Source organism: Moschus berezovskii, chromosome 24, assembly GCF_049115385.1.
Source record: "Moschus berezovskii isolate FMDL1 chromosome 24, NW_MosBer_1.0, whole genome shotgun sequence".
NCBI classification, from domain to species: Eukaryota; Metazoa; Chordata; class Mammalia; order Artiodactyla; family Moschidae; genus Moschus; species Moschus berezovskii.
In genome coordinates this window covers 33,640,565-33,652,724 of record NC_142483.1, presented here as the reverse complement: position 1 = coordinate 33,652,724, position 12,160 = coordinate 33,640,565, and the positions used below count along the sequence as shown (strand labels likewise).

Sequence of the window (12,160 nt, the reverse complement as noted above, 5' to 3'; positions counted from 1 at the left end):
TGAACCCTTCAAGCCTGGGTGTCACCTTGATTCTCATAGCGTCACCCATCTTGACTTTTGCCAGCCTGAGATTATTAAAGTTCTAGATATTTTGTTAGGGGTTAAAAAGCATCTATAAATAAAATTAAAGGAAAAAAAATTGTACATTAGATCCCTAGAACTTATTCATCTTACAATTGAAAGTTTGTACACTCTGACCAACATCACCTCATTTCCCTTACCCCTACCAGCATAGCGATTATAGCAATGCTGTGTTGCGTACATGAAATTGGCTTAGAGAGTAGAGCTTAAGTGTTCTCACTAGAGAAAAAAAAATTATTTTTAAAAATTGAAAATAGTAACTATGTGAGGTGTTAAATATGTTAACTGGTGTAATTATTTCACAATGTATACATGTATGAACTCATCACATTGTACACCCTAAAAAATGACATTATGCAGTTTTTATTTGTCAGTCATACCTCATTAAACTGGAGGGGGAAAAAGGAAAACATGTTTCTTTAGGCCCTCAGTGACTGTTTCAAGGGAGCCCATGAACTGCAGAGCAGATTTATAAGCCTGGGTAGCTGTCCCAGTTACACAAAACAGTATCTGATACAGCAGAATGCCGTGAACACAAAGTACCTAAGTACTTCTTTCCAGTCAGGTATAATTGAGTTTGACCTTTTTTGTTTATTATGTTACCATTTCTTGACTTCGGGGAGCTATTTAATAAGTTTAAGGTTGGTGTCTATGCTACCAGGGTACCATTAAGTAAATTTCCTCCCATAATTTTTGCTCTTTAGGATATTTTAAGAAATCATAATATTTTGTATATTGAAGTTTGACTAGAAATTTCCAAATTGAATACAGAATAAAAAAGCCTCCCATTTTATATCATGTAAAAAAGGTCTAGTTGTTTTCTTGAAACTCCTCTGTAAGCTATAACTTATGAATCATGGAATCCAAAGTTTCCACATGTTTAATGATATTGCATATTTGGCCCAAGGTAACACTGCTTCTAAAAGTACCTACCAGATGGCAAGTCAGTAATTTAAATCATTAGAAATACGTACTTCAAAATAGAGCAAAGAAATTTTATTTAAGAAAAATGGGAGACTTCCAAAGGAAACAATGAAACCATTAACTTTGTATTGTGTGTTTACAGGTGTGATGGGTGAATATGAGCCGAAAATAGAAGTTCAGTTTCCAGAAACTCTTCCAGCAGCTAAAGGTTCAACTGTGAAATTGGAATGTTTTGCCCTTGGAAAGTAAGTTTTATAACATTTACACTGATATGCGGAAACATTTGGTCGCTGTGAGAGATCAAGATAGCTTTTGATAGACTGTTCTTTTCCTTATTTTCTAAAAATTTCTTTCATTTAGAAGTAAAGGAAAATTAAACTAGAGGGGAAATTCACATATATAATTTAGTTTGAAATTTTAAAGGCAATTTGCAGTAAATGACTATGCCTGCCTAATTTCATAAACTAAATTGGTGTTATTTTTCTTTTGCTTTTTCATTTGTTGTATTATAATACTGTGGGTATGCATTTTCTCTAAATTATGAATTAACTGGAGAAAATGCAGTTTATTTTATTAAAATATCAAGCTAAAGAGATAAATCTTTGCATTTGCAGGTTTATGTAATTGACAGCTGACTGTTTCTACATTTGAAAAATCTGTGCCATTTTTATTCTGTCCTAACAAAAGTTTTATTTTGTCAAGCCTAAAAGGCTTGCAGACATCGCTTAAAATAGCGAATAACTTAAAAATTTCTTCATAGTCCTGTACCTCAGATTAATTGGAGGAGAAGTGATGGACTGCCTTTTTCCAGTAAAATTAAGTTAAGGAAGTTCAGTGGTGTGCTTGAAATTCCCAACTTCCAGCAAGAAGATTCAGGTTCCTATGAATGCATTGCTGAGAATTCACGAGGGAAAAATGTTGCCAGGGGGCGTCTCACTTACTATGGTAAGCCTTCACTTTCGGCATATTGGATTTTTACCTTTTGCTGTCTCTATAAATTATTGGTATTGGGATTGGAGGCTGGGTGGGAGATTTTAGCAGAATCCCAGTGTCCAGCTTGTCCTGTTCTATACTTCGTTTAATGAGGAGAAATATTTATCATAAAAGGAATTAAAAAGAAAGAAAATTTTGCAATGAAGTTGGAGACATAATATATTCTTACTGCGTTTTAAACTGATTAATATGATAATGAAATTTTCACTTTTTTGCGGGGGGTGGTTAAGAACAGCAATTTACTTACTTAACCGAGTCAAGGAGAGATCTCCTTTCTGTCTGCTATTACCTCTAGAAAATGGGATTTTATATCTTTCTCTGTGATCTTTACTAAGCAGAAAGAAACTGTCTACTGGGAAAACTTACAATTACTGCATTAGTCCAACTACATAAACTCAGGCTTGCTTGACCTCTTCAGTGTTATTCTATCCTTTCCAATAATAAAAATATACCATGTTTGCTGCCTTTAATTTGTAGTCACATATATTTTATGTACTGTTAAATTTGGGTAAGAAGGGTTAATGCAATTACCTTTGTTTAGAGTCTATTTTTAGGAAATTTCGGTTCAGTTCAGTTGCTCAGTCGTGTCTGACTCTTTGCAACCCCACGGACCACAGCACGCCAGGCTTCCCTGTCCATCACCAACTCCCAGAGTTTACTCAAACTCATGCCCATTGAGTGGGTGATGCCATCCAACCATCTCATCCTCTGTCATCCCCTTCTCCTCCTGCCTTCAATCTTTCCCAGCATCAGGGTCTTAGGGAAATTAGATTATCTTTTTTGCCCAAACTTGTTTTCAAATCACTTTTATTAAAAAATAATATTAAGTATTTTTATGAATGTGTGATTTAGAAAGTAGAAATAAATCATTTTATAAAATGTACTATAAAATATGTGAAGATGTAAACTCAGTGAAAGCATTTTTGCAGTTTAACCATTAAAAACACTGTAAAACGAATGAGAATTGATCACTTTTGTGAACAGCAAATGACAATATATTCTGTTTATTTTAAAAATTGAAATAATTTGCAATGCGAACTTGTATAGTGTACATAAATATTGCAGAGAGGAAAAATTTTGCAAAGACAAGTATAAAGACAAGTAAACCGTCTTCAAAAGAATGTGAAGTTTGCAATTGCATTCCATCTGATTAGATTGACACTTGTTTTATTGTAAGTTTATAGGATCTGCCAGGAACAAAGTGGAGGTGTGGATTGATAGCATGAGCCATTCTATGCTGTAATTCTTCCTTCTTATTACAAGATTTGGTTAGAATACACAGCACCAAGTTGCAGTTTCCCAGATGCCATATTCTACATATTGGTGGGATGATATGAATATGTGTTGGGGACAGCTAAACCATGTGATTATATGGCTCTAAGTCGACCACAAACAAGTCCAAGCTTATTTTTTCCTTTCTAAACAGCCAGTACCTGACCCAGGGTAAGAAGTGACCATGATAGGAAAATATGAGATATTCCAACTGTCTTAGTGTTTCAGTAGGAATGTTTTTAGCTCTATGGAACGGCAGCCCTGCACCAATAATAAACCCTTGTTTGCTTGTTTGGCCAGACATTCAAAGCTCAGTTGACATTTAAGTGTCTTATAATCAGGTCCTGGCTCAGTTTCTCGGTGACGTTTCTTTCTGCCCTTACCTTTTCCCGTTCTCTGCATGTTGATTTCCCTGATAGTCATAGAATGGCTACCAGCAGTGACCAGCACATTAGTTCTTGTGCATGCTTCCTTTCTCTAAAACATCTTGCAATTCACTTCTCAGATCTCTTTGGCTGCGTGTTCATTCCTAAACCAATCACTAACAAGGCGAATAGGCTTAAACAACTTACGAGCCTTTTTTGGAACACAGAATATGGTCAGGTTTCCCTGGATTTTGTAGAAGAGAAGATAATTCAGTAAACAATTAGGGCATCTTAGGAATAAAGATTGCTTGGAGAATCTCAGGGACGGGGGAGCCTGGTGGGCTTCCATCTATGGAGTCACACAGAGTCGGACACGACTGAAGTGAATTAGCAGCAGCAGGAATAAAGAAGAGAGAAAATGGATACACAATAGACAACAAACATCACCTGCTATATTTAGTAAATGAGGCAGATGGTTGCTTTAGTCTATTTTTATATGTACCTTAGAAATAAATTAGAGGGAACTCCCTGGCGGTCCAGTGGTTAGGACTCTACACTTTCATTGCAGGGATCACAGGTTTGATCCCTCATCAGAAAACTAAGATACCATATGCAGTGCAGTGCAGCCAAAAAATAAAAAGAAAAAAAAAAAAAACTCGATTAAAAAAAAGAAATCAGAAATCAATTAGAGAGTTTCATGAAAGTTACTTTAAAATTCTGTCTGAAGTCTAGTATATTCAATAAATGCCTTGCAGTTCTCTGATTATCTGCTCTGATATTTCATGTAAAAAATGGTCCAGTAGAATATTTGAATCTCATATGATGGAATAAGGGGATAAATCACATTATGTGGCAATTGCAATCTTAAGATTCGCTTAGTCCAGCAAATCATCTTTCCATCTGGAGAACAGTAGTATGAGAAGCCAGTGGAAATTTTTGCTAGAAACCTGAGCCTCAGTCAAGGGATCATATGTGAGTCTATTATAGTCTCATCCCACCTAGGCTGATTAATTCCTGAAAGAAGACAGTGTGTTTCAATATAGAGTAGAGAGGAGTGATTTGGGACTGAATTATACTTCAGATTGGGCAAGCTGTTTATATTTTATGAAAAGACAAAATAAGGTAAAACTTCGATGGGTACATTTTCTCTAAAAACTGAACAGCTATAGTTTCAGTTTCATTTATAAAAAAGGCAATTTTATGAGCTATAAATAGAAAGGCAAATCTTCCCATGGTTGAAATTAAATAGAAATAGATAAAATCTTTCTTCACATGGAGGATGCAAATGTGAACCCCGAAGTACACATCACATGTATAATGCAATGTGAAACCGGGAAGACCTCTCACCTCCTAGTCTCAGATCTAAAACACAGACTGAGATTTGGCTGAATATACTTTGAATGTTGAGTGACTCTCATTGTGAGTGGTATGTTGCTTTCATCTGTAAAAGGATTTCCCAAGTGTCTTCTAAAATGTAAGTAAAAATAATAAATCCACTTGACGCAGCTGATTTGCATACATAATATAAGGTTGCATGAGTTACTTCTTTTTCATAAAAAATCATTTGATTCAAATTGAACGAATTTATCCATCTTTCCCTGCTTTCATTTTAATTTGCACAGAGGTTCATAAGATGTTCACTGGTTTGTATTTAATTAAGAGTTATTTCTAACTTGAAGGAAATGTTTTTTTTTTCTTCTGCTGAACAAGTTTCTCTTCTGTTGATGCTGATTTTTAGTGCATAATTAAGACTGGTTTCTGCTGTCATTCACATATTAAGTTGTCATCAGTTGTGATCTCACAATTCAAAAATGTACTTGGACAAGAAAATCTATATAGTTTGTGTACCTGCATTTTTCTGCTGATATCTGAAGAACATAATACAGTGCCCAGAATTTTGAAAACAGAGAAAGCATAATGAATTTGACTTAGGAAAGGGCAAGTTGTAACATCCATTCTCAAACCTAGAAATGTTTCACCTACCCACTTAGTAAATACCTAGTGAATTAAAAACAATTTTAGCCACTTACATTACATTAGCTTACATTAATCTATTATTGCCCATAGTCATATCCACTTATGTTTATGTGGATAAAGTATTTGTTTTTTATCGTGGAGTGGTTTGAGTTTTTGTTTTTTTTTCATTGCAGCAAAGCCTCATTGGGTTCAACTCATAAAAGATGTAGAATTAGCAGTGGAGGACAGTCTTTACTGGGAATGTCGGGCTAGTGGGAAGCCCAAACCCTCCTACCGATGGTTGAAAAATGGAGAAGCCCTTGTGCTTGAGGTAAGGTCACGTTCCTGCTTAATACGCCTTTTTCCCACTTTGTATAAATGCCTTTTCTGGTACCAACTGCCAGAGTAAACTGGTGAGTTTGCACACATTCATCTGAAGAGTGTTTATCACATTCATCTGAGAAGTGGTGCAAGGGAAAAAAGGATAATATCAAGAACCCAGTCTTCCACGGAGGAAATATTTTCAGTATTGAATTTCACTGGAGAAAGATTATTTTATGAATTTAGTTCATGATATAAAGTCAGCCTATGAACAATGCAAGTGTTCGCTCTTGTATAATTTATAGTCAGTTCTCTGTGTCCTTGATCCATGGATACAACCAACCAGGGACTGTGAGGTCCTGTAGTTTTCGCAGTTTTCAATGAAAAATAAGTGGACCCCCAATAGTTTGAATCCCCAGTAATTCAGACTTTGTTGTTCAAGGGTCCACAGCACTATTTTTTTTTCATTTTGAAATTAGAGAAGGCTTTATTTTAATCATATATAGAATGTGATTTCCATTTTTCCTGTTTGATAACATGGATGGCCTCTGGAGAATAAATGTATCAGTTATATCATTACCTTGTTACATGAGTATTTTCTCAATCACTTCTCAAGCCATGCAATTTTTGCTCTTTTTGAAAATTGTTGTAGTAAGTTACTTATGTTCCTTCAGATTTCTCCATATAACCATTCATAATACCTGCAAACCTTAAATAGATATGTGTTTTCCAGCACCCTTTCTAATACACAGAATTTATTATGTCTTCAATTTGCATGATTTTAAAAACTGGTGAAAACCTTTCCAGTTCATGGGTTGGAAACCTGGTACATTTCTTAAAGTCTGCAACTTTATCTGTAGGGAAAAAGGAAATAGTTGCCATATTTTCCACTTATGCTTTTTTATTTATTTTACTGATATACTTTTTGACTGCAGTATGTTTATTAGTATTTTTAATGTCTAGCTGTTAAGTCACTCTCACCATTTCAAATAAAGGAATCATTTAAATTTGAGGTCAGATTGCCTAATACCATGAGGGATTTTAAGGACACTTTTGCATGATTGAAATAGTATTCAGTGGTAATCATTTTTCATCTAAAATGGTATATACATTTATATGCAAGACATTTTTATTATTGTCTAGGAGAGAATACAGATAGAGAATGGTGCCCTTACAATATCGAACCTAAATGTGACCGATTCTGGCATGTTCCAGTGCATAGCAGAGAACAAACATGGCCTCGTCTATTCTAGTGCTGAGCTCAAGGTCATGGGTAAGACCAACTTTCTCATCTTAATGTATTTTTCTTAAATCCTCCATTTTTGCCAGAAGCAGAGATATTTACCTTTCATATTAGATTCCTACATCTAAGAACATTTTCAGTATCACAGCAGAATCATGCAGAGTTTTTAATCGAGGCATGCACTTTAATGATTTCTAAGAAAAAGCAGCAATTATGGCCAGAATTAAACCCAGAGTTGGAAGTAGAAAAACAATAAATAGGGAGAGAGTGTTGAGCTAAAACATCCTTATCCAGCACCAGTAGTATGAACTAAGTAGTACCTTTTAGGAGAATAAGTGGCTCTGGTGTTCTCAGTTGCTGGTCCATAAAAGTAAATATCAAATTTCAAATCAATAGTTTATTGATCCAAAATGAGTTGTCTTTGTTTTTAATAACTCTGCTGGAAGCTTCAAGCTTTGGACACACCAAAGCTTTAACTAACCAAGGTTCAACTACCTGAAATTACGAATTATGTTTCTCCTGTACTTCAGGTATAAGAGAAGAAAGGAAATGTCATGTTTAGGCCCATTGTCCAGAAAAGACACTGTAAGGTGCAAATGACTTCAAGTCCAACCAAAATTGTCAGAGCATAACATCATATGTATAGATAAGAAAGAAAGAGAGGAGGAAGAAAGGGAGGAGGGAAGAGAGCAAGGAAGAGGCTGGGAAAGACGGAAAGAGAAGGGGAGTGGGGAAATTTATTGTTCACTGTAATTAAAGTAGAGAATTTGGAGGTCAGTTTGATTTGACTCAGGATTCTAACATCATCACTACTCTCAGGCCTCGTATGATGATCCCCAGGACATTCACTTTTCATTATCAGAGTCAATCTAGTGAAAGAAGGATAGCTTTCATAATTGCTTAAGTGCAAGTCACAGTCCTGATTGATCTAACTCAGTGCTTCCCTACTGGGGACGGTTTTGCACCCTGGAAGTAGTGGGAAATGTCTGCTGACATTTTTGGCTGCCACAGTGTAAGGATATGATAGCAAAGGATGGAGCCTGCATATGCTCCTGGCATCTTGCAGACAGATGCCAGAGAGACTGCTCAATGTCCTTCAGTGCCCAAGATAGCCAAAATGTTATGTGTTTCATGGAAAAACACTGGTTTAAGGAAAACAGGTGTCTTTTGGTGTCTGGAAGTTAGAAACACATCATCTGTATACCAAGAAGACGAAAGCTTGGGAACAGTAGATCATCACCTGAAAATCTGGCTGGTGTTATCCATGACAGAGACATATGGCATTACGACAGAAAGGAGGTGAAATGTGCACATATCTGAAGTTGAAGCCTGCTGCACTCTTAATTAATCTTATAAACCATAGTTTAATCATCTTAAACCAATGAACCTCTGCCTAGTGTTGCATGGGATTTTTGTATGGGAAAAAATATGACCTATGTTTGAAAAGAGATTATACTAATATATAAAGATATTTTTGGTTTGTTTTGGTAAAAATTGTTCTCTTAGACTCGGAGAAGGCAATGGCAACCCACTCCAGTACTCTTGCCTGGAAAATCCCATGGATGGATGAGCCTGGTAGACTGTAGTCCATGGGGTTGCTAAGAGTTGGACGCGACTGAGCAACTTCACTTTCACTTTTCATGCATTGGAGAAGGAAATGGCAACCCACTCCATTGTTCTTGCCTGAAGAATCCCAGGGACGGGGAAGCCTGGTGGGCTGCCATCTATGGGGTCCATATAGTCGGACACGACTGAAGCGACAGCAGCAGCAGCATTCTCTTAGAATCTTAATTTTTAAAGCCAACAACCTCTAAGATAACATGTCCTCTTTATCTGCAATCACATATATGTATCATATAAGCCTTTGTATGATATCCAGTTATTAAAAAATAAATTATATTCACTGGGATACACTGTAGGAAAGTAGATTAGATATTTTCAGAAATGCACTGAGTTCTTAACTTTTTTTCATATTTGCAGTAAAAGGAAGATGATTTTCTAGTTAACATATACTTTCCTTCAAATGATATATTATTTTGTCTCTTGAATGTTCAGGTATTGTTTCAAGATCAGCATTCCATGCATTATTAGCAAATGTATTTTCTACATATTGTAGTATTTAATGGAATATTGTAACATAGTGTAATAATGCATGTTATACTTCTCCACCTTTGAAGTTGAAGCTAACCACATGAAAATTTTATAATAGATCTTAATAATGTTTATAATAGATCTTGATAATGTTTATGCAAGAGAGTAAGTGTTCAGCATGCAGCCTTTATTCAGTAAACATTGCTGAGTACCTACTGACTGTCAGGCACTGTGCTATACACTGTGTCTTTGAAGTCACAAGAGAGACTGACCCTGTTGTCTTCATGGAACTTTCAAGAGCATTCTATGATAAATGTTTTTAGTGTTATTAAATTCATGACTGAGCTATTTTAAAAGTTCATGGTAAACTTAAAATTTTCATATAAAGTGACTGTCTCAAGAATTAGGACTTGCCAGAAAACACAACAGTAGGAATTAGCTTTTGAGCATTGAAAGCATCTTGTAAGTGGTCCCCAGTCAGTCAACAGTCAAACAAATCAAGTAGTAATAGCTCACCTGTCAAGAACCTTTAAAAAATATCATTGTAAAGTCAACCTTTGAAATTTATGGGAATTTAAAGAAATGAAATCAAATTCATATTCTTTCCTCTTTTTCAGCTTCTGCTCCAGATTTTTCAAAGACTCCAATGAAAAAGTTGATTCAGGTGCAGGTGGGCAGTGAGGTCAACTTGGATTGTAAACCCAGAGCTTCCCCCAGGGCACTCTCCTCCTGGAAGAAAGGAGAGGTGATCGTTCAGGAAAATGAAAGGTATTCTGTTGCCCATAAAGGTGGTGATTTACCTGCTTCTCGCTTTCCATAGTAATGCTGAAGTAGGTTTTCAGTATGAAATGAAGTACAGTAGCATTTCAATAAAATGTGAGGTGTTCAGGAACCACAGGAGTAGTATTTTTGTTTCCAATACTCTCGAGATGATAGTAATCAGGTTTTGAAATCTAAAAACAGATATACATCACCTCTTTCAGCAGAGAGTATTTTAGAAATGAGTTTCTTCCCCATTTGACTGGTAAGACTCTAAACTGGAATGATAAAGGAATGCCGGCCCTGGACCTAGGCTCTCTCTCAGCTCCTGGTGGCCCAACATCTCAGGGCAAAGAAAATACAAGATGCAGCATATGCCAGATGAATACCAATCTTGTTGCCCTATATTGAAGTAATTTTATGGGTATTAGTTTAAGCAAAGGCTCTCTTGATTTCCTGACTGCTGTGATAACATTTAAAATGAAGAAGCAGAATAGGGCTTAGTTAAAAGCACAGATTTTGCAGGAAGACTGTCGGGTTCCAATCTGTATTCTTTTACCAGCTCAAGGAAGTGACTTACTTTTTGTGTGTTTTGAGTCCTCATTTGTTAATTAATAGGATGATATTAACACATACTTCACATTATGAGGGTTGGTATGTGGGTAAAACCCATAAATATCTATACAGCACTTAGGTCAGAACCTGGCTGAGAGTAAACATAAGTGTTGGGTAGCGTTATTGATTGAGTGCTTACTACATCTTGGGACATTGTGCTGAAAGCTTCTGATAAGTAGAATGATAGACGCAAACGTGTCCATGTCCTTCTTCTGGAGAATTTGATTATATTATGTCACATGACAAAAGATAATGAAAGTTAAAGGTGAAATTAAGATTGCCAACAACATGATCTTAAAATGGGGAGATTATCTTGGATCCTCTGGATGGGGACTTGAAACGGAAAGAAGACAGCAGAAGTGTTTGAAAGAAATGTATGATAATGAAGGAAGGCGCAGGAGAGAGTTCCAGCATGAGGGAGACTCTAATTGAGACTGCTGACTTTAAAGATGGTGGGAGGGGGCCAATGTACAATGGAATTCCAGACTCCTCTATCAAATGGGAAAATACTCAGTTGACAGTCAGCACGGAAATAGGGATATCAGTCCCACAACTTCAATGAAGTGAATTCTTCCAACAATGTGAAGGAGCAGAAAATGATTTCATAACCTTCCAGAGTAACACAGGGCTTCCCAAGTGGCTCAGTGGTAAAGAATCCACCTCCCAATGAAGAAGACATTTATTTGATCCCTGGGGGATGGCGGGTGCTGGGGGCGGAGATCCCCTGGAGGAAGAAAGGGCAACCCACTTCAGTAGTCTTCAGAAATCCCAGGGACAGAGGAGCCGGGCAGGGTCGCAAGAGTCTGACATGACTTATCAATTGAACAACAATGATGACAACAAAAAGTTGCACAACACTAACAACACCTTGATTTTAGCCCGTTGTGACCCATACTGGACCTCTGACCTCCAGAACTGTAATATAATACATTTCTGTTGTTTTAGGCCACCAAGTTTATAGTAACTTCTAATTGGAGAAAAAGGGAACTGATAGAGAGTACCACACACGTTATTTCCTTTAAATATTGCTGCAGTTCTGTGCTGTTTATATCATATTATTATCTCCATTTCACTAATGAAAAAACTAAAGCTTAGAGGAATTATGTAATTTGCCTAAAGTCACATAGCCAGAGTGAATTCCATAGCTAGGGCATAACCATGAAACATTTTCAGGGCAACATTTTGTAGAGAGAACACAGAATCTGAGTTGGTCTCAGCCTTTGAAGTCATGGGGTGCAAATTATTCTTTTTGGAGATGGGGGAAACAAGAAAACAATTTCTTAGACCAAGAAATGTAAATTTACTTTCCCAAAACTGCTAAGGCTTATGCAGACAGACAGCCAGGTTGAACTGCTTTTAGAGTGTAGTCCCAAAGTTATTTTTGTGAGTTGGTTAGGATAACACAATCTGCTATTCCTATGATACTTTGTGGGGGAACTATATGATACTTTATGCCTCAGGCAGTCACAGCAGGATGACAAGGCAAAATTGTGAACTGAGCAGTTAAAAAACACAATCTAACCCAGTGCTAGGCAGTACA

At 36.5% G+C, this 12,160-nt stretch overlaps 1 protein-coding gene across 1 annotated transcript in view; it reads left to right on the top strand.

Annotated features, from left to right (window-relative positions):
- Positions 1-12,160, top strand: part of CNTN3 (contactin 3) — a 249,903-nt gene that overhangs the window by 129,070 nt on the left and 108,673 nt on the right. Inside the window, exons 4-8 of the mRNA XM_088831971.1 lie at positions 1,148-1,250; positions 1,766-1,950; positions 5,786-5,922; positions 7,056-7,185; positions 9,864-10,014. Of these exons, the coding sequence (XP_088688097.1) occupies positions 1,148-1,250; positions 1,766-1,950; positions 5,786-5,922; positions 7,056-7,185; positions 9,864-10,014 (706 nt within the window). The remainder of the gene's footprint in view (positions 1-1,147; positions 1,251-1,765; positions 1,951-5,785; positions 5,923-7,055; positions 7,186-9,863; positions 10,015-12,160) is intronic.